General features: G+C 40.5%; 4 protein-coding genes across 5 annotated transcripts in view; 2 read left to right on the forward strand and 2 right to left on the reverse strand.

Moving 5' to 3' along the window:
- Positions 1 to 23,875, forward strand: part of LOC118421949 (zinc finger protein 208-like) — a 516,296-nt gene that overhangs the window by 118,105 nt on the left and 374,316 nt on the right. The gene's annotated exons all lie outside the window — the stretch shown is intronic.
- LOC118421010 (zinc finger protein 239-like) overlaps positions 1 to 23,875 on the reverse strand; it is a 63,967-nt gene that overhangs the window by 1,859 nt on the left and 38,233 nt on the right. The window lies entirely within an intron of this gene.
- Positions 33 to 23,174, forward strand: LOC118421050. Of its 2 annotated transcripts, XM_035828211.1 has the most exons (4): positions 33 to 271; positions 658 to 767; positions 20,758 to 20,825; positions 21,899 to 23,174. In XM_035828211.1, the coding sequence occupies exons 2-4, from the start codon at positions 739 to 741 to the stop codon at positions 22,300 to 22,302; spliced, it is 501 nt and encodes a 166-aa protein (XP_035684104.1). In that variant the 5' UTR covers positions 33 to 271; positions 658 to 738; the 3' UTR covers positions 22,303 to 23,174. The 2 variants fall into 2 exon arrangements, with proteins under 2 accessions (XP_035684104.1, XP_035684105.1); XM_035828212.1 differs by lacking the exon at positions 33 to 271 and having other exon boundaries at positions 570 to 767.
- On the reverse strand, positions 20,901 to 21,892 carry LOC118421033. The gene has a single exon (XM_035828178.1). The coding sequence runs from the start codon at positions 21,598 to 21,600 to the stop codon at positions 20,905 to 20,907; it is 696 nt and encodes a 231-aa protein (XP_035684071.1). The 5' UTR covers positions 21,601 to 21,892; the 3' UTR covers positions 20,901 to 20,904.

The following is a 23,875-nucleotide window of genomic DNA, read 5'->3' on the forward strand; positions in this document are numbered from 1 at the left end:
ATTTCCACCAAGCGACATCCGCCATTTTGTCGGGCAAGAACTTGGGTAACGGGGCCATTTTACATAGGTTTCAATGGGGAAAGTCTGTTGTTTCGGGACTTGCAATTCAGACTCCAGGTACCCTGAAAGGGTGTCTGGAGTCAGTTTTTACCCTTTTCCGAAGCCAAAGACCCGCATGGATGCATGCATGAGATGGATTAAGGCCTGTGGTCGTCCACATTCGCAACTCAACGTAACGAAGATCACGTAGGACACATACGTATGATCAAAGGTGAGGCAGGCAGTTTAGCAGTGTCACATACGTTATCGGCTAAAATTTAGCACACTTTCATCGACAAACGGGCATAGAAATGAATATTGTACTACTAGTATATCACCATAGCCCTGTTTTATCTCGTAACGCTCGGCAGTGCTGTAATGCCGCCATGACGGCATGGATGTTATGGCGCTTCAAAATACCCCCCCTCCCCTTTGCAAAATGCAACAATCTATTTACCTGAATTTATTTCGCTCTTTGTGGGAAGGGAACCTGTACAGTATTTTGTCAGGCACCAGATATGACCCATACTCTATTCCTGGTCCTATGTAGTACCCTGCTGTAAGATTTTTGGTAGTACGTGGATATTTTCAAACTTATATCAAACATGTCTCAAACAGCACTTCAAAGATGGGAGACCAACACGGTTTCCAGACCCGCAGCCAGCGGATGGCACCGACGCCGCGCCAGTCAGGACGCCAATGAAACGTCATGTACAGCAGAATGAGTGGTAAGACTTACTGTCACTTTTGTGTCGGTGCCATGTAAGGTGAAACACAAATAAAAGAAGTACATAATGCACAAAAAGTCTACACACACTTTGCACTATTATTTACTAGTAATACACATGTCTGATGATTTTCAAAACTGTGTAGATATTGTCTGCAGCAGAAACACAACTAGGGCTTTGAATTAGCAGCCCGTGAAATGAAAGCTTATATTTTAGTGCTTTAGCAAATGTTACATGAGCATTTTTAATTTTGGGGGTGGGGGGTGAAAACCTGCACTAGTGCAGGCATTATGTCATATGCCACCCCATTCATACAGAATCACCGAGATATCTGGTAGATTGGGGGTTGAAAATCAGCGAGAGGGATCGGTGTACGGTAGCACCGTGGTACCGTGCGGTGTCACAATCAGCGACACAGGTCGGAGATGATCGCCCCGTATCTTGGGGTGAGCTGATCATATATAGGTAATCAGGCGCGCTTTTCGTGACCCTACGGATATAGCTGGAGGTCACACAACAGTCAACATGGCGGCTGGTTCGGAGGGTCCAGGACCTGGAAACTCTGTTCCAACTTTCAAGCATATTTATTCCACGGAAACCAGTTCAACAGGTAGGTCTTGTAACGTTAATACTGAAGTTTTGTTTTTCAATTTGATAATCATCAATGACGTATGGAATAATTATTGTTTGAAAACCCGAGGCAGGACCGGTATACGGTAGGACCAAGGTTATAAACTCCATGGCATGGCAAAATGTTGTGCGGGCAAAATATTGTAAGCCTCAGAGTACAGGTTTGTGGTCACTATGCCGTCATACCTAACTTGTGTCTACTACTTCTACTGCTGTCTAAGTATCACAGTTGGTAAAACTGAGGCTGCGAACAGTGACACAACCAGATGCTCAATTCGGTGGCGTTTTGGTCAAATGGTTTTCATGACTACTAGGGGATAGAATTTGTAAATAATGCACAATGAATGTTTAAGTTACAAAATGTTTGATATAAAGCAACGATTTGCAATGCACTTTACGAATTCAAACAAAAATATCGTTACTAGTTAGAGTTGACTGGCTTAAGCTACGTTCAACAGTGATTTTGAAGATTGCAGGAAAGGGCATTCACCACTTGCACACTTCCCATAGTTCGCTATGCCAGGGCTCTGGATATGGATGTTACCAACGTTGCCCAGGATGCGAAGCCAGGGTGGAACCAGCTAAAACCTTCAGTACGAGGGCGGCAAAGCATATAAAGTAATGAGTTGTCTGACAAATATAGTACTTCTATTATTCAAGTTTTGTTGTCAGAGGTATAAACTAGCCAGCGTGGGACCGCGTGGCGCAGTGGCAGCATGTTCGGCTCGAGACCGAGAGGTTGTTGGTTCAAATCCGACTGCCGTGTCACCGATTTTGTGCCCTTGCGACACAAGGCACTTGACACGACTTTCCTCACTTAACTCAGGTGTAAATGAGTATCTTGTTGCGGCTAGTGGCCTTGGCGGGGCTTTGTGGCCGAGACAGGCCTCGGGCACGTTCGGGCATGACGCACCCACCATGGCACACGAGTCGGGGGTAGGAGAAACCCCTTACATCCTTGGTTGGAAGTCCTCCTAGGAGACGGAAACTCGGAACAACAAAGCTGCATCTGCTGGAGCATCTGTTGCAATTACAGTTGCCCCTGTGAGACTAGCGCTCCAATAGAGGAGAGGGTGAAGAAGGAATTGCACACCCCTCCTTCACCATGAAAATTGTCATGTGCAGGTCAGGCAAACAGGCAAATGCCTGGCTGCCTCCTCATCAGTCAAATCTGTTTAAAAAAAAACTAGCCAGCATGTCACAACTGTGGCTGTTAGTTGGTTTCGCCCGATGACCTCACGGGTCACGGCTTGCATTTCGTCTGCAGCCTTTGTTCTTTGTTGTCAGAAAGTGATTAAACAATGTCCTGTGCACTGTAACTATATTTGCCAGACAACTCATTAGTTTACTAGTATATGCTTTGCCGTTCTCATACTGAAGGTTTTAGCTGTTTCCACCCTGGTTTCGCACCCTGGGCAACGTTGGTAACATCCACATCCAGAACCCTGTCGTAGTGAATTATGGCAAGTGGTGAATTCATTCAAACACCCATTCCAGTTTGTAACTGTTTTATCAAAAGCTTATCTTTGCTTGATAAAGTAATGAAAAAAATAATATTGGACCTGTCTATAGGATGATACGGAGGACAACACAGGGCATCCCTTGATCAAAATGGTGTTACATATGTTGATTGAACATTATATGTCTAATCATACTTGCATATGCCATATAGGAAGCAAATTCTGCTCTCATTCAAATATTAAAAAATGCTCTTGTCAGTCTATAGACCATACCACTTACTATCTATGTAGAAAATTACAGGTAACCATCAATGTTTTCTTTATTTTCCCACAATACCTATATATACCAACTAACCAAGGGGGTTATATGAGTTGGTTTTACGAAAGATGCACCACAACATTGGTATTGGTTGATGGATCGGAAGAAATTATAGCCATGGGTGAGATTCCACCTCTATTCAAAACAGCTGATATCAAGTATTGAACGAACAGCAAAAAATGTAACAATTCAGTTCCCAGAATTATAGTTTTGTAGGAGAAGCTCAGGTCCAGAGGATCAGGTCCTCAGATTTTTTCAGGTCCATTTTATTCAGACCAGTCCAAGAAGAAATTGCTATTTTGCACATTTTAATGAGATCAAACCAGAAAAACTATTGGAGGTATGCTTATTGTCTTCAAGTTGGCTGTTGTAACATTCATCATTTCATGTGAATCACCCATGCCCACACGGCCACACCCATAAAACTCCTTTCTTCTCCTACCCAGCAGTAATTATTGCCGTACCAGCTAGAAATTGTTGCCATACCCAGTTATTGTTGCCTTTCCTGCTAGAAATATTTGCTGTACCTGTGCCCTGTCCAATACTGTAGGTACAGCATAATAAGATCTGGTACGGTATGATTAACCGGCATGGCAAGAAAGGTGTTTTAATACTTTTATGGGGGTGCATATGATCTCCAAAACAGATCCACGGTGGTGTAATAGAGGGTTAATGACCCGCCCTGAGGTGTATACGGTGCCATAATTCATGGCTGGTTCCTATAACCACCGAATGAAGCAACCGAGTCCGTGTAGCGGACGAGGTCGTTCATGTCAGGTGATTATAGGAATAGGCCATGAATTATAACACCGTATACACCGAAGGAAAGAGGGTCATTAACGTTATTATCATATAGACTTTGTCCGGTACCTAGCCGTGACGACTCCAGAGGACGCATTCGCTTGTTACATAGTATACTAGTAGACCATAGACGAGAGCCAGGTTTTGTTTGTCCCGCAGCCATTTATATGCTGGTTGGGTCCGACTGCTGCTCTCTCTGCCTTCCAAACCTCCTTACCTGTGTGGTCGGGCAATACAATCCCATCACCACTCCCTACACCTGCCGTGACCTCACAGTGATGTATCTCTTTGTACATACGCGTCTTCAAACTGCCGCCATTTTGTGCATCCGCGGTTTGTGGTGGCTCTCGTTCCCACAGTTGTAAAATCCTCTACTCACAAATCATGGACAATACTCTGAGAACGAGACCTACACCTGTATTTTTGGACCAATGGGAACCCTGGAAAAAGCGGGTTGTATATGGGATATTAATGACCTGGGTTATGCAGAAATTGGAGTCTCCTGATTGGCCCATGCCTCCTGTCTATATGGAAGTATGAAACCCAATGTAGGATTTCACTTTGGCAAGCTAACCTTTTTGGCCTGCTTTGATAGTATATTACGCCACCGTAGGATATGGACCGAATCTCCAACTTGAAGTTGGAGATTAGGTGCCTACTCCTGTGGGAATGTTTACCAGTACAGGTACTCACCAGGTTACAGTACCCAGAAAATCATATTGGTAGAGTAACGTAGACTGGTCCAAAATACTGGATATTAATATGCATTTATGTACCAATTACTTTACCTGCGGCTGCTCATGAATAGACTTACACTTAACTTAAGTACAACCTTTTTTTCTTATTCTGTTACCAAAAGTATGTTATTCCTACCACAAAGATAAGAACTGTGACTGATTACTGTACTTGTACCTGACCTATCCCTCACTTCTCACTGCCAACTTACTGGTCACTAATTTAATTCTATAATATACAGGAACAAGCTTCTTAAACTCATCTTCACAGCAAAAATCAGGAACGCTAGATTTAGTGTAGATATCTGATAACTAATAAGATATCCCTTCACCTGAAATACTGGGTGTGTTATGTACTCAGGCCATGTCTATTTGATTGTATGGTGGGTAAATATCTGATCTGCCTGCATCAATGTAACCCCCCCCTCCCAAGAAATATTAAAAAGCAGCTGCAAAAATAAGCAGATTGCTGCAAATTGCAAGAGAAAATTCTGAAAGGAATCGAATTCGCGAATGTCGTAGAATGACAAAGACAATACCAAAGTCAAAGTAGTTACAAAGAAACAAACATGAAGAATCCATTGTTCAGTATACCATTCTTTAGTTTTAGATATCCATAGAATACCAAGTCTTTTTGACCATGTTGGTTTCATAGTGAAGGCAAGTTTTTTGTACCAAGCCATCAATTTTGACAATAACTATCAATATCATCACTTTATCAAGCAGAAGTAGATCAAAATACACTCCTATAATCCTTTTGCAATAACTTGCTAATCATACGCATTATTATGCACGTGGTATTTTGCGCCCTTTCAATGAAATACGAGTGTGTATGTATCATGTGTGTTTATCTATATATGTGTGCATGTTTGTGTAAATAAGAGTGTGTGTGCACGCGCACATGCTTGTGCAAATTTGTGTGAATATGTGTGTCATTGTGTGTGGCTATGTGAGTGTGTGCATGTTTGTGTGTGTGTGTGTGAGAGTGTATCTGTGTCTGTACATGTATTTGTGTGAGTGAGTGTATCTGTGTGTGCACGCACGCACTGTGAGCGTATGTATGTGTGTGTGTGTGTGTGTGTGTGTGTGTGTGTGTGTGTGTGTGTGTGTGTGTGTGAGCGTATGTATGTGTTAGTGTGTGTGTCTGGCTGGCTGGGTGAGTGTGTGCATGTGTGTGTGTTTGCATTGCATGTGTGTGTATCAGTGTGTTTGAGTGTGTGTGTGTACATGTGAGTGTGTTTGCATGTGTGTGTGAACGTGTTTGTGTGTGTGTCTGTGAGTGTGTTTGTGCGTGCATGTGCGTGTCTGCATGTGTGTTTGTGAACAGGGGTGTGTGTTTGGTGCTTGTGAGTGTGTGTGTTTCTACGTGTGTGTGTGTGTGTGTGTGTGAGTGAGTGTGTTTGTGTGTGTGTGTTTGTATGTGTGTTTGTGAGTGTGTGTATTTGTGCATGGGTGTGTGGGTGTGCATGTGTGTCTGAACAGGTGTGTATGTGTTTGTGAGTGTGTGTATGCGTGCATGTGTTCATGTGTGTGTGTGTGTTTGTGTCAGTGTGTTCGTGATTGTGTGTGTTCGATGAATCACAGGAACATGTCAAAAGCCTAAGTTATGACTGTCTACAGTACAGAAGAAAATTGATACAGTTTAGTAGTGTATTTACACTGGCAGGTCTTTATTGTTGTCATAGATCACAAGATACTAATCAGATACATTTTTATGCCTACCATAAGCTCCAAGAACAATACAATACAGTCTTTCAGCTCTGTTACACAACATTCACCAGAATCATGTCCATCACAACTGATATATATTTTTGTGTTGCACATGCTATAGGTGTTGATGATACTCAACCCAGTCAGGCCACCAGTGTCTTGTGGGATGACAGCAGACGAGAAGCTGATGATGCAGTAATGGATTAACCTGTTTCTGCATGGAGGAGTCATCCATGAAACGAGCCAAGTCCTACTTTAGAAAAAAATGCAGTGAGGTGCAGTCTGTACTGTAGAAAGTTAAGCAACTGGTAGAAGTGTATAAAGATTGAACAATATGCAGTGTGCTGTGTTTGTGATTGTTAGAATGCCATTAATAAATCAGATTCAGATGCTCTTTGGATTGCAGATACAGAATACCTCATGTATCACCATTATTGCAATGTTGTGAGAAACCATTTTGCATATCAATTACAGTAACTTGCATTATATACCATGAATATATATGCTGTCAGTAATCGCACTTGTCCATTTAAACATGACTGATTGAAAAGGGAGCAGTAACTTTCTGATGTTCTGTTCCTTTGAACAGCCTTAGAATGCAAGGCAACTATAGGGAAGGATAGAATCATTATACTATTTATGGATTTGTGTGTTTCAGATACTCTGTCAAAAATAGGTATATAAAATAAGCAGTTTCTGATGAATTGATTTTGAAACACAGCATTACATGTTTATATTGCAGCGCTTTTCACCATGTACACACATGTATGAGGTCACTGTCAATGTACTATTGTAAGATGTATGTAATGAGACATAGTGTGAGTCTTGCTATGCAACATTGCCACTCAAGCACATGATGATAGGGTAACAAGAACAGGGAATTGATGGTTAAGAAGCTTTTAATTTGCTTTTGTTTTGTGTGAAGATAATCTGAATAATCTGGATTTATCTATTTTTCCATATCAGTTTCTTACATAACTGCAATTCATGAATTTTCCTTATTGGCAAATGTATACAAAACATGAAGTATTTGCAAGGATTATATCCAATTGTTTGAAAAGTGTTGCCTTTTCTTTTCCAAGTATTGGATCCCTTTTGTCAAGCTTTAATTTACAATCAACTCATTTAATACACAGTGGTCTTGATAAACACAGTGAGTCATCAGCTTTATGAGTCCGTAGTTTTAGGGCAGGTAAGCAGTCATCATCAAGATTCCTTATTTAAGGATGAATCAGGTTGGTTAACTTACCATGGTGATGTAAGGGCTCAAATCAAAGCCACCACATGCGTAGTTTTGAAGTTTGTCATGTTTTTGCATAAGTGACGCTGAATCAACTGACATTACAAATTACTTTAAAGTGTTGTTTTAATGTGATGTCAGTTCTAATAAACAAAAATTTTGGCTAGCACATCTGTGTATATTATCATTACCTCCATAATATATTCATGGAGGTTATATTTTTACTTAGTCTCTGTGTGTGTGTGTGTGTGTGTGTGCCTGTAAACAAGATAACTCAACGGCTGACTGGATTGGTTTGATACTTGATAGGTATAAGTTTACGAATAACGGATTTTCATGATTGTTGGTATGTAGGTACATATAGCTTAGGCCAAAATATACAAAATGAAATATGAATCATGCAAAACGGGGATCATTTGCATGATAAATAAGAATATATTAATCATATCAGGTTTTTTTTTCAATGCATCACTTGCTTTTTATGGCAGGACAAGGTGGGGCAGGTTTGAGCCGCCTAACGTGTGATTTTGTCATTCCAAAGAGTATAACTGAAGAGAGAAACAGCGTATTTCCATCATTTTAAGCGTGCAGGTTGCTTAGGAAAAGATTCTCATAATGATATACATATTATGCAAATGAGGACTTGATTTGCATAATCAATGAGGAAATTGAATGATTCTATTGTTTTCCATACCCGGTAACTGGACTTCAATAAATGGAAGTCCTTTCAGTTGTTCAAATTACATGAAAAGACTTGAAAGAAATTATTACTCATACTGTTGATCATCATAATTGAGTAGGTTTCAAAACTCGCCCAAATACGTTGATGACACACGACGCTTGGGCACATTTTGCAGTACCGCTAAATGTCGCTAGTAATAGACTATCTCTATTGTATATAATTCTTTTTGTTGCTTATGAATATATTCATCAAAACGCTTTCGGAAGGCAATTTCACAATTGGAATATCAAAATACCTATGCTTGCTAATTGTGAAAATCATCATTGGTGAATAGAAGAATCTTAAACACGATAAAAACAAAGGGAATCTTAACGGTGCTGTACAGATATAGTTTGGGCAAAAATGAAGAAAGATCAATTGCTTATATCTTCAAGTAGATTAAAGGGAGATCATAACTGATATAGGGGCATATAGATCACCATATTTGCCTTTCATGGTGAAAATTTCTCTGACAAATATTTCTTCGTTTTATGAAAGAACACCCGTCCATCATGTCAGGTTAAAATCGAACTAGAAATGTCCATGTGAAACATTGCGGCGGAGCGCGCCTTCATTTTGTCGTAACCATAATTGCTAAGGTTAGGGCTATAGTGTCTTAAGGCATCAAACTTGGTATGATTAGAAAGGTCTTTTGGTGGGTACTTGTAATCTGAAATCCGTTTTGAAATTGCGTTCTCTGTTGCGGAGATATGAGTGTTCAATCCCTAACCCTAATTGCTAGGGTTAGGGTTAGCGTTAGGGTTAGGGTTACGGTAAGGGCTAGGGTTAGGGTATACATTGTATTCAAGGCGGTCAAACTTGGTATGATTAGAAAGGTCTTTTAGTGGATACTTGTAATCTGAAATCCGTTTTGAAATTGCGTCCTTTGCTGCGGAGATATGAGTTTTTAATCCGCTCCCCTAACCCTAATTGCTAGGGTTAGGGTTAGGTTAGGGTTAGGGCTAGGGTTACGGTAAGGGCTAGGGTTAGGGTATACATTGCATTCAAGGCGGTCAAACTTGGTATGATTATAAAGGTCTTTTGGTGGGTACTTGTAATCTGAAATCCGTTTTGAAATTGCGTTCTCTGTTGCGGAGATATGAGTGTTCAATCCCTAACCCTAATTGCTAGGGTTAGGGTTATCGTTAGGGTTACGGTAAGGGCTAGGGTTAGGGTATACATTGCATTCAAGGCGGTCAAACTTGGTATGATTATAAAGGTCTTTTAGTGGATACTTGTAATCTGAAATCCGTTTTGAAATTGCGTTCTCTGTTGCGGAGATATGAGTGTTCAATCCCTAACCCTAATTGCTAGGGTTAGGGTTATCGTTTGGGTTAGGGTTACGGTAAGGGCTAGGGTTAGGGTATACATTGTATTCAAGGCGGTCAAACTTGGTATGATTAGAAAGGTCTTTTAGTGGATACTTGTAATCTGAAATCCGTTTTGAAATTGCGTCCTTTGCTGCGGAGATATGAGTTTTTAATCCCTTAGCTCCCCTAACCCTAATTGCTAGGGTTAGGGTTAGGGCTAGGGTTACGGAAAGGGCTAGGGTTAGGGTATACATTGCATTCAAGGCGGTCAAACTTGGTATGGTTAGAAAGGTTTTTTAGTGGGTACTTGTAATCTGAAATCCGTTTTGAAATTGCGTTCTCTGTTGCGGAGATATGAGTGTTTAATCCCCTTGCTCCCCTAACCCTAATTGCTAGGGTTAGGGTTGGCGTTAGGGCTAGGGTTACGGTAAGGGCTAGGGTTAGGGTATACATTGCATTCAAGGCGGTCAAACTTGGTATGATTAGAAAGGTCTTTTAGTGGGTACTTGTAATCTGAAATCCGTTTTGAAATTGCGTCCTTTGTTGCGGAGATATGAGTGTTTAATCCCTTAGCTCCCCTAACCCTAATTGCTAGGGTTAGGGTTAGGGCTAGGGTTACGGAAAGGGCTAGGGTTACGGAAAGGGCTAGGGTTAGGGTATACATTGCATTCAAGGCGGTCAAACTTGGTATGATTAGAAAGGTCTTTTGGTGGGTACTTGTAATCTGAAATCCGTTTTGAAATTGCGTTCTCTGTTGCGGAGATATGTATATGGAAATTTATTTCTATTTCACGATAAAAATCTTTAAAAATCCGACATCATTTTCGTATGTCGGACTTTTCCGGGTTTGAGCTTTTCTGTGGTAAAGGAAACTAATGACATCGACAAGTAATGGACTCAGTATCTTCCAGCATAATAACTGTTCGTAAGAGCAAAATTTCACACAACACAGATAGCCAACCGTTGCGAGTTGTTTTGGTTTTAATCAGAAAAAAATTAAATACTATTATTCGTTTGATAAGAAATACCGCACTACAGTACAGGTGTGGTTCCTATCAACTCAGAAGAATGCATATCAATGGTTTATTCATTATTCATACATATATACATATACATACAAGGACATACTGAAACAACGTTGCAGCCTGTTGTACATTGCTGTAAACATGGCTGAATTAAGTTAGTCTCAGTCTTTTAAAAAAATCCTAATATATACAACATAACATATTAACAATAGCCGGTCCACGCCAAGGCAAACATTACCAGCAATCAACATTTCCATGTAGTGGTAATAAGACATTAAAAACAGGCTATAAATCAGTATTTAAGAGTGCGGACAAGTATGGAATAGCACTGTTTTTGTACCTATCATATCTGGCAAAAGGTATGCTGAGCTCGAGCCCTCGTTTTAAATTTCTGTTGTGAACTTCATTACGTGTAGCAGGATCTCAGATGTAGCTCAGATGCATGCGGACTATGGATGGTGTAGATTTCATGTCTCGTATTAGAATCGTATTTCTTTCAAATTTGGCTGAAATATTCATAAATGCTTACGAAGTAATAATGTAAATTGCTATCATGGATAATTATCAAGTTTCTTGTCACGGGATAACTTGGCAATCAGTGGTTTCTAATACATTGACATCCCCCAACTCACCTCCGCAGGTTTTCAAAACACCTGTACCAGGTTTAGATCCAGAGGTTTGAGCTCAGTTCAAAAACCTCAAAATGTCTAGTTGACACGTTTGGGTTTATCAAATAAGTATAATGACTGCAAGAGTTTCTTGGTGAGAAGACTCTCAAGTCAAACCAATAGTAATGTATTTGATGAATGTTGCACAAATTTTTCCATTTGATACCAACTTCATGGTTAACTCAGGAACGTAAGAAATTCATTGTCCTAAAACAGAACCAACAGGTACAGATAGAAGAGAGTCGTGTCATATTTGATTGAGGCAATCTGCTTTTTGCCCACTAGGATATATGGATAAAAATGTTGATATATTGTACTTTGTTCAGTTTTGTTTGACTTTCAGAATCAGGTCAGGTAATCTGGTATCTACCCATCCTCCACACACATGTATACACATAAGCTCACAAACACAATACAGATAAAGTTAATCAATGATGACAATAGGCCAATCCACCAATATCTTTGAAATAAAACAAATAACCCCCCCCCCCCAACCGGGGTCTATAATATGAAAATGCATGAATAACAGGCTCTTTTATCAACAAGTCAACTCTTTCTTTATTTCACACCAAGATTTCGGTAAACGTCTAAACGCCTGTCACCTTCCTCAAGACAATCCTGCCTAGTTCACATCGTACTGTAGCTATATACACAAATGTAGGTCTAGCTGCTTACAGATTCGGTCCCAAACTTTTACATATATACAGTGATTGCAGATGTACAGATTCAAGGATGTATATTTTTCAGGCATCATCGAAATATGAACCTATAATTAGGACACACTGCACACAAAAGAAATTTGAAACAATAGAGTTATCAGGTTTAGTTTAGTTTTGATCAGTTTTTTTTTAAATTGCATATCAAACTGTCGAAAAATACAGGTATATGCGGTACTCCAATCGGAGAAGCAAACTCACATAACACTTAGTATTAGCACTTATTGTGCTACAAAGAAATACAAAATACATGTACATTGTACATTCACGACAAGTATATGCTTTAGTCAGGAGACTTATTCCGAAACATGTGGAACTCAGGTGAATTGGCATCAAACCAAACTAACAGTCTTATTCTACAATTCATCAGGACACCGTATTTTCAACCAAACTACCTGACAATGTCATATTTTTCTATATGCCATGTAGTCTTCAGTCAGACCAAGGATGTTGACTCTATACAGACGGACAGCAGTGATGCATGATGAGCTTCATCTCCTGCTGTGTAATCAGCTTCCCTACTTCCGCCAGTTCACATTTCCAGACATCAATGAACTGAAAAAAAAAATGTTCTCAGTGATTGTCAAACATGAAACACCCATGGAGATGTCAAGACCATTTACCTCGTTCTCATACTTGTAAATTATGTGATGAACCAATAAAATACATGTACCTTACCTAACCCCTCTCTAGACCAAAACGAATATTACCTGTTTGGTACTTTAGCAGGTGTCTAACTAGATCAAGGAACCATTTAAATTTCAACTGTATGGTACCTTACTGGGTATCCAGACCAACAATGCATACATTACCTGTATGGTACTTACCGGGTATCAAGACCAACAAGCCATGCACGTCTTACCTGTACAGTACTTACATGTACCGGATATACAGACCAACAAGCCATACCTTTACAATACTTACTTGGTATGCAGACCAGCAAGCCATAGATTATTTATACCTGTACATGTACTGACCTGACATACGGACCAGCAAGCCATCCATATGTTACCTGTATAGTACTAACCTGGTATACAGACCAGCAAGCCATCCTTATATAGTCACTGTGTTAGTGTATAGTACTAACCTGGTATAAGGACCAGCAAGCCATCCATATGTGTAGTACTGACCTGGTATAAGGACCAGCAAGCCATCCATATGTGTAGTACTAACCTGGTACTAGTATACAGACCAGCAAGCCATCCATATGTGTAGTACTGACCTGGTATACAGACCAGCAAGCCATCCATATGTGTAGTACTGACCTGGTATAAGGACCAGCAAGCCATCAATATGTGTAGTACTGACCTGGACGTGGTATACAGACCAGCAAGCCATCAATATGTGTAGTACTAACCTGGTATACAGACCAGCAAGCCATCCATATGCGTAGTACTAACCTGGTATACAGACCAGCAAGCCATCCATATGTGTAGTACTGACCTGGTATAAGGACCAGCAAGCCATCCATATGTGTAGTACTGACCTGGTATAAGGACCAGCAAGCCATCCATATGTGTAGTACTAACCTGGTATACAGACCAGCAAGCCATCCATATGTGTAGTACTGACCTGGTATAAGGACCAGCAAGCCATCCATATGTGTAGTACTGACCTGGTATAAGGACCAGCAAGCCATCCATATGTGTAGTACTAACCTGGTATACAGACCAGCAAGCCATCCATATGTGTAGTACTAACCTGGTACTAGTATACAGACCAGCAAGCCATCCATATGTGTAGTACTGACCTGGTATACAGACCAGCAAGCCATCCATATGCGTAGTACTAACCTGGTATACAGACCAGCAAGCCATCCATATGTGTAGTACTGACCTGGTATAAGGACCAGCAAGCCATCCATATGTGTAGTACTGACCTGGTATAAGGACCAGCAAGCCATCCATATGTGTAGTACTAACCTGGTATACAGACCAGCAAGCCATCCATATGTGTAGTACTGACCTGGTATAAGGACCAGCAAGCCATCCATATGTGTAGTACTGACCTGGTATAAGGACCAGCAAGCCATCCATATGTGTAGTACTAACCTGGTATACAGACCAGCAAGCCATCCATATGTGTAGTACTGACCTGGTATACAGACCAGCAAGCCATCCATATGTGTAGTACTGACCTCTGATATTATTAACAGACCAGCAAGCCATCCATACGTTACCTGTATAGTACTGACCTGGTATACAGATCATCAAGCCATTTGTATGTTACCTGTACAGTACTGACCTGGTTACAGACCAGCAAGCCATCCATATGTTACCTGTACTACTTGCTGGTCTGTATACGAGGTCAGTGCTAGTACTATACAGTACTAGTACTGACCTTGTATACAGATCATCAAGCCATTCATATGTTAACTGCACAGTACTGACCAAGTATACAGATCATCGAGCTATGCAAATATTATTTTAAAAATGTTAGGCCCCACCTCCAACAGTCTCCAACAATCTGTTGTTGGACGCTCACATCAATTATGTATATGTACATTACTGGTTAGACACCTCAGACAATTCCAGCCATTGCCTGACAATATTAAGTCTATAACTTATGTTATAAGGTGCTGGTTCATCCGCATGCTTCCTTCAGTCAATATTAACCATGATTAACTAGTAGAATCACTGTTTTGGATTACTGTCACTCAGAGTTTTGGATACAACCATTAGAGGGACCCATGCAGTATAGCTGGCAGCTGTCTACAGGTGCACATATCAACGTCTACAGATGCAATTCTAGAGATAAACACAAATACAATTGAAGCTGAAGTGACCTTTTCTCTCAAACAGGAGGAGGTGCTGCCCACTTCATTGAAAGGTATAAGATAGTTAACAACCATGTCAATATTGAAGTTCTTTAGTTTGTTTAGGTACAGGAACAGGTCCAGGCCATTACCTCGTCAATTTTACAGGTACAGTTCAGACTATGCAAGTACAGGTATTTAGGTCTACAGCCCTACAGGAAAGTTACAGCTATGACTGTTCTGACACTGCTCCAATATTGCTTCTTACTGCAAGCAATCATAGAATCAATCAAAATTGCTGCATCATACAAAAGTCACAGAAAGTACAGTTACTCCTTGTGTGGATAAAGTATACAATACCCATCTATACATCAACATGGCCTTACTTCAGTCCCTAGAGGTGGCCTACAATAGCCTTGCATTTAACGGCACCATTAAAAAAATATAAAAAAGAAAGATGGAAGCAGCAAGGAGGTTAACCTTCTTGGAAGCAGTTATTGTGCGGTACTGTGAGCAGAAAAGTGTAGCGATGAGCAGAAAAGTGTAGCGATGACACGAAAGAAGAAGACTGTGAGTTATACTTTAGTACTAGTAAACAAACTGGCAAATACAAAGACATACTGAAGAATGTCTGGCACACTAATGTGTTACATTGCTTTGAGCCTATAATTAATGTTGTTGATGACACTGACATTGATCCATAATTCTAGGTTTGAGATATTCCACTGTTGGAAGAAGATGTAAAACACACTGTACAGAATGTCTTGCAAGTTTTGAGGACACTGATCAAGGACGTTGAATAAAATAATGAAGCCTGGGAATTGTTGTACTTTGGCCCTCTGTTTTGGCACTCCCTACCAATATTTGATACAAAATGATCCAGATTGAACAGGATTAAATAAGTATTACCAGTAATTAGCTAGCAAATATAGAAGGGGGAAAAATCACACAAGTACCAGCCTAAGAGTAACAGTGTAGGATTGCCTGAGGTTGGAGGGTTGAGATGGAGAGCGATGTACATAGAGTTCACAGTCCTGACAGTGTTTCATTTATTTCATATCCAGCAGAGAAAACACAAGTTTCAACGCAAAGTTTCAAAATACTCCTGACAAGAAGTGTCCGCTAACAAAATTGTACCAACAGCAATTCCAATGTTTGAATCCAGTATTTGAATTTCTAACCAGGCACATGTGAACTGCATTTTATGGAGGCCCTTGTGATACAGTAGAACCTCATATGCATGTGATAGACTTAACGAAAGTCGCTGTACTTTTGTCGTGTCAATAAAGATTGTTGCGATAGTGCAACTTATCACCCGGTCTCATTTACAGTATTGAATGTTATTGCAACCCAGGTATATGCCATATATTACAATACTACTATAACATCTCATAGATAGATGGAGCAATTAGAACTGATTTGGTGCATATCATAATGTTATATGATACCATATCATTATATGTACAGCCATGCACAGCAGTGGGTACAGTACAGAAAATCCAAGTACATGTTGTTATCAATATTGGGTAGGCCTAGCTATATCTTCGGAGCCAAGGAGCTTACGATTGGTAGGGCAGGCATAAGCAAATACATGTAGCAAGGGTCTAGAGTAGCTGCCAAGCAGCACTTATTCAGGCAACAACCAATCATACACCTACTCTGTGTGGTGGGTTCTTTAACATGAATGAGGTGTGGCCCTTTTTAAACACTGGGCCCCATTTAACATTGAATTCTTATCAGAGGGATGTACTAAAGTACTTAACAACATTTACATGTAGATACCCATTTCCACCTATGTGAAGTGAGGAAAGTAATCATTATGTCAAATGCCTTTCCCAAGGGCACAACATCAGTGGTATGTCAGGGGATTAAAACCAAGGACCTCTGGGTTCTGGGTCACCAATGACAACACAGTCAGGATGACACCATGGTTCAAGTACAGAGGATCAGGTCCAGGTCCAGACCTATATATATAGCAGTACATCATATTTTGGACAGCAAGGCATGTGTACTGTAGAGGTCTCTGTGTGCAAGTTGCCATCTGCATCATGTGTATGTTCAATCTGTATACTTCCCCCTTTTCTCCTTTGGCATAGCTGCTGTTTAATAATCAAACTCAAACTGTTTCCTCTAAAACTTGAATAAGATCAATAATCAGACCCGAATAACTCAGTGATCATCTCTTTCCTGTCAGTTTTTCCTCCCCAATGCAACAAGAAATGCCTGTTTTCACCAGTCCCTGTACAGATACCCTCACCTAAGCACGCAAAATGGAAAGGGTACTGTTTTCAACTGGCGATTGATTTTGGTAATGGCGCAGTCATATTTGTTGTAGGCCGTTGTACAATTTCAATTCCGTAGATTTCAATTGGAACAGTCATGGTGCCCAAACGACTCATCCAGAGGTCAAGGGGTATATAGGTGAGGTGAGGTGAGGTGAGGTGAGGTGAGAATTTTCATGCAGGCTATGATGGAACCAACTAGGGCTGGGTACCGGTACAGAAAATTCAGGTCCAGGTCCGGTTCAGGTCCAGAGGATCAGGTCCAGGTCCGGACCTGAACCTGGACCTAATTCAGTATGACTCATACCAATGGTACATTTTACAACAAAGAAATCTGTTTGGTGGAGTATTAGACTTACGCTGGCGTTTTAAAATCCTACAACGCTAACTGCACCTGTGCGATTGGCTGTAAAACTTAGTAGAAATTACTACAAACTCTTCTCTACTTCACTCTTCTTATTTTCTTCCACCTGCAAGCGCCAAAACGTGTGAATGCCTGATAAAATGATCTGTTAATTCTCCAATCTGTCCAACATCCAGCCACCTAATTTTTTCAGGTCCGGTTTTGCTGGACCGGTCCAATAAGAAAAACCGGTTTTGTACCAGTACGCTGTACCGATACCCAGCCCTAGAACCAACAGTTGACACGGATCTAAGACATCCTTTTTGGTAGCAAGATAGCAGCATTTTTCACAGCAATCCCTATCTATTTCTGAACTATCATGTGTCAAGACAGGACTATTTTGAGTGCACAGTCAGCATCTTGTAGTCTTCTTTTTGTTTCATTTCATAGAAATGGGAGTGGGTACCCAGTGGATACTGAAATTAGCCCATAGTTTATTGCCTTGTCCAGATACAAATTGTGTACTATACACCTAGATTATCAAATTTCAACTAGTTAAATCTGCTGAGCTCCAAGTATGTTCGTATGTTCATTCCCACGTGCAGCTTTGCTAGAGAATTGTGAAACAAATCTTACTGTGTGACTTGCAGAACCAACACCCCACCACTAGGCAAAACACTGTGATTATGAAACTAAAAGTCACTTGGGAAAGTGTAGCCTCAATACCATCCGGGTAGTAATTTGCTTCTATATGTTTGCTTCTGCTACCTGTCTGGAGACCTGCAGCTTTTTTTTTTTTGCAAACCTTTTGGTGGTGACATCAGTCAATGAGAAAATTAAGGAATGGGTTCTGGAGTGCTCGGTCGAACAGGCGTTTCAACACCAGCGGACGGAGAGCGTTTTTGGTGTTGGAACGCCTGTTCCCAACGAGTGCTTGAACCCATTCCTTAATTCGCTCCTGTGTAGGGACCAGTCAGGGCCCTATTCCAAAATTTGGACGATTCCAGACGTTTGAGAGATGTCAAGGTTCTAGACGGAATAACAGAGAAGCGACCGTATATAGTGTATCACAAACGTCAGAGCAAACTACTATCCAGACAGTACCCAAGCTAGGGAAAGTGTGCATTATTTGGGACATATTCACAATTTTTACGGAGGACCCGCCGCCCCACTGTAAAAATCTGGTACAAAGAAAATGGCCAACTTCGCTCCTTGCTATGGTGGCCATTTAGTTACTAGGGGGAGGATCATTGCATGCACCTGACTGAATAAGCCCTATATAAGAAGGGGAGGGTACTACTACTAACGTTAGTACCTGCCAAAGTATTGAGTAGCCTGATCCTGCCTTAAGCCTAGCCCATCTTTTCCAAGATCCTGGAACCCCCTGTAATACACTAATAGTACTTTCCAGGTTTTAGATTTTATGTTGTCATATACTCATATGTATTGAAACTGGGAAAATATCTCAGAATCTGAACTATAGAAGCAAACATCTAAATCCAGTGCCTTAATTAACAGGCCTACAAAATCACACAATATATATTGAAGCATGCAATTGCTAGATGCAGTTCCAGTCAAATTAATGATAATAAAAAAATGCCTTACCTTATAATTATATCTGGTCCCACAGTAGAACATTTTAGCCATGCTATTAATGACATTTACATGTATGGTGCCTTACTGGTATACTTGACATTTGGACTAAAGAGCTATGTAAAATACTGTTGGTCTTTCCAGGGAAGTCCGTTAGACTGCCGATCAAGTATAAATTATGCCACTCCTGGTATGGACGCCAGGCTGTACAGCTACTAGTACTACTCATTATACTTATATCTGTTTCCCGACCCCAAGTTCACGTCAATCTAATCATCAAATTGAAAAACAAAACTTCAGGATTAACGTTACAAGACCTACCTGTTGAACTGGTTTCCGTGGAATAAATATGCTTGAAAGTTGGAACAGAGTTTCCAGGACGTCCTGGACCCTCCGAACCAGCCGCCATGTTGACTGTTGTGTGACCTCCAGCTATATCCGTAGGGTCACGAAAAGCGCGCCTGATTACCTATATATGATCAGCTCACCCCAAGATACGGGGCGATCATCTCCGACCTGTGTCGCTGATTGTGACACCGCACGGTACCACGGTGCTACCGTACACCGATCCCTCTCGCTGATTTTCAACCCCCAATCTACCAGATATCTCGGTGATTCTGTATGAATGGGGTGCATATGCAGGGTTCGCAATACTTTTAGGAACATTCAAAATCACCTGCAACACACAAGTTTTACCTGCATATTTTCTTCAGTAGAAAAGCAACTTATTCAGTAAGAGTTGTTGGATTAGACACAGGAAACTGCTTAGAAACCATTGATTTTTTAAAATTTTATATTTGACAGTATAGCAAAAAGCAGTCAGTGACAAAAGTTTTTATAAACTGGAATGAAATCAACAGCTACAACACAAGACAATCACATCTCCTACAGGAACTAAACCACACTTCAAGAGCAGGTCAGCGCACGTTTGTTTTTGGAGATACATGTACTACAATATACAACTCAGTAAATCCTGACTTAAAACTAGCACCCACACCGAAAACAGTCAATCAGGCCTTAACCCCAAAAGACCTATGAAATGACTGGATTATGATAATGGTTTGTTATGACTTAACTTCATTTGAGTTATGATTCATTTTGCCTTTTGTTTGCTAATATTACCTTCTGTTATGTTACCTATAGTCCATAGATTGACTATATTATATATCTGTTATTATGATGGGTTGTTATTATGTAAGTTCTTTTGAGTACTTTGTTCCATTATTTGTAACTTATACATGCATTGGACTCGTGTTTGTTGTCTGTGGTTAAGCATTTTCCTTTGTACATTGTTTTATATATTCTATTCTGTAACTGGGCTATCATGAAAATCAGTTTTACAAACCAAATGATCACCCAAAAGATCAGTGAATAAATAAATATTTGGCTACTACCACAGTACCTAGATTGCCATGTGATTTTAAGTTCACTGCAAACACAGTATGTACAGCTATGAGGTATGTGTACAGTTTGAAATATTTGCCGTCATGTTATGTTCACAGAGGAAAAGTAAAAGCAAACTTGTGAACTTAAAAATACAGTGACGAATTCAGGAAATACATGTACAGTACTTATACAACACTAGTTCTAGTCAGTCAACATCATAATTATTTGCTATGAATGTCCATTAGTCTACTGTTTGACAACAATAATTAGTATCATGTGTTTTTTTATCCATTTCAGCAACAAAAAGCCCAGACTGACCCCACCCATACAGGAAAGTCAGCTGCAGGGAACACCCACAGAAGGATGTAAGTGAAACACAATTCATTTTACTTTTCACTTTCCTAAATACTAGTTGCCGGTGGTATTGTTGTTGAGCAAGTATATTTAGTCAACATGGGTATTTTGAGTGATGCGCTGAACAAACGGCATAGCATGTGTCTTGTAAATCTTTGCCAACTGAACAAGCATATCTTGGCAGAACTGCACATCAGGGAGGATTCGCTCAACGTGTGTGTCAACACAGTGACAGACAAAGTCACAAAAGGGTGCCCCTGTGACCAAGAGCTGCCCTTGGACTTGGTAGAAATACTCATGACTCCTATCTAAAGACAAGGAGTCCCCTTCTGCTTTCAAGTAGAAGTTGGGAAGGTTCAGACTGGCATCCTTGGCAGTCATGTTTCGAGCGCTGTAGGGACACTTGACTTCAAGAATGCCAGTCTGCGCCCCACAACACACTTTAGCATCAGGGGAGGCTCCCAGAAAGGAAAAGAAAGGGTCGACAACAAGACCACACTCATGAATATGAACAGCTTGGTTAGATGACTCAAAGGTGCGGATGTATGCCTCCTTAGCCTGGGCTTCGTGACTCTTACCATACGCAAGAGAGACACTGTGGGCAGACTTGGTGCCAAACAGGCCTGTCAGGAACTTGATGTTGTACTCTTTTTTTCTCTTCAGGATCTTTCCAAACATGGATGCTGTGACCCGTTTCTGCCGCTCAGCATGCCAGAGGGGGCATTCTGATTGCTTTACTGTAGCCCCCTCAAGGGAAACTGCCTCCTCTACCGTTAGGTTACACATATTATTACAGACATAGAATTCGTCAGGGAGGACCCATGACTGGTTTGGCTGTGGGAATGTGGTGTTCCCACATGCTGTGGCTGTAGCATGGCAGGTCCTGGGTGGGGAACAGTTCAGCTGCAGAATGCAAAAACAGATAATCTTAAATTAAACATGAGTCAGTGCTTATAATGCATTGTTTCTTTACAGCACCTGCCCAAGAGTCTCACAACAACATCAGAGAGGAGAAAGGAAGATCTAACATACATTTTTATTACGGTAGTAATAATTAATAGTTCATTGTTGTTGTGTATTTCAGCTTCTTCTCCAAGTCTACGTTCCATCCAGAGACTGAAAAAGGAAAATAAGGACCTGAAGAGGGAAAATGATGACCTGAAAAGGGAGAAGGAAGACCTGAACAGTACATGTGAAGACCTGAGAAGGAAAAATGAAGACCTGAAAAGGGAATGTGCAGACTTGAGCAGGGAGAATGAAGAACTGAAAAAGCATGCGTTTAGTTTTAATGTTGTTGCTGGGTCTCGTACAAAGAACTTACTTCAGTATTATACTGGTTTTACCTATGTTACTTTTATGTCCCTCTTCAGTTTCCTTGTTCCAAATGAAGGTATTAACCCTGTTGCGTACACTTCTAGGAAGACAGCATGTATGGCATTGTCGTTGAAAGACCAGTTGTTTTTGGCGACGCCTGAGGGGCGAGCCTAATGTTATAGAGTGCGACCGTTTGACAAAAATTCCCAGAATTTCGTAGGCATGTCTGGAATTTTTACACGCATGCGTAGTGGTATCATCTGAGTATTCCCTGGGGAATTTGTTTCGAAGACATATTTTTATGTGATTTGGAACGAAAAGGCCTTTGCTGATACGTATTTAAAAGATACACGTTTCTTTTCATTCCCTTTGCTTTGTTGAGCACCGGAAACACAGCTACTTTTTTGTTTATGGCAAATAAGAATAATGCGTTGACCTTACCATTCTAATGCTTTCTTTCTGTATTACGTTTTTGTTTCATTTATTTTCTTTTATCACAAAGACTGTTGCCACTGAAAACTGACACAAAGCAAACTGCAATTTACTTTTATAGTTGTCTTATCATTATTGCCTGGTAAAACAAGGATGAGCCTCTCTGCACTTTACCCAACGGAGTGTCTGCTTCAGGGCTGTCCTCTGTAAGGAGGTAACTTAGTGCAGTGCCTGGCACTTTGAGGCGACGAATCTCTGATTTTGTCGGCTGTACAATACTGTGAAAAAAATGTACTATTTTTTCTTCGATTCACCCTGTACTAATAGCTCTTTGCATCAATTTAATTCACTTGTGTGTGATACTTGCTGTTGTACAGTTGCGGTAAAACATAACCTGTGTTAGTAAGTGAACCTGAGACACTAAGATATCAGCAAATACACTTTTGTATGTCTCCACCAACAATTTTATACGATAAACTTTATTAGGAATGCTTTTCAAATGTATTTGTATTGATTTTCAACAGTTCAACATATCTTTGTGTAGGTGGCTGCACTTGAAAAAAAATGGCAACATTTTCTCATTTCCAATAAACTTTATTAATAATGATTTCGAACTGTATTTGTATTGTTTTCAACTGTTTTTACAACAGTACCTGTGTGCAGTTGCCTGTTCTTGATGGAAAGCAGGTTTCCTTTTCCTGATTGTTTTAGTTGGCTTTGCCAACACCAAGTCAGTCACACTCTCTGGTTGAATTTTTCTGCCCCTTGGTTTGTGCCACTGCTGTGGCAGACTTGTTACACTTGCATCAGTTGGCACTTCTTTAAGACCTAGTTGTTGGAAGTGGCTCAATGTGTACACGACTGCCAGTGCGTGTGCACAGGTACCTGACAGGCTGAAAGTTTATGTGTAAGAACAAAATTATTGTCATGATATGGAGTATGATATTGATAAAGGACAAAGGCAGCACAACAATGATAAACTGTGCGACAACTTTTATTGAACGAGAAAGGATTAAAACCCTCCAACGTAGTGACCTTTCGTAATAAGACGCTTGTGTACAACATATTATGTTGAACAACCGTTATTAGCATCTACCAAACCCCTTTCGAAATAGCACATTTTATTAGGCAGTATGCTTCAGCTTTTTCAGGCAGTGTCAAGGATCCCAGCGGAAAACATAAACACGGTAAAACGATAGCTCAGCGCCCCCCCCCCCCCCACACCAACCGCGATGGCTGTTACACTTTACATGACATGTAACGTTATCATTTTCACGGTTATGTAACATCAGTCCGTGAAAATTATATATGTGCC

Source organism: Branchiostoma floridae, chromosome 8 (genome assembly GCF_000003815.2).
Source record: "Branchiostoma floridae strain S238N-H82 chromosome 8, Bfl_VNyyK, whole genome shotgun sequence".
Lineage (NCBI taxonomy): Eukaryota > Metazoa > Chordata > Leptocardii > Amphioxiformes > Branchiostomatidae > Branchiostoma > Branchiostoma floridae.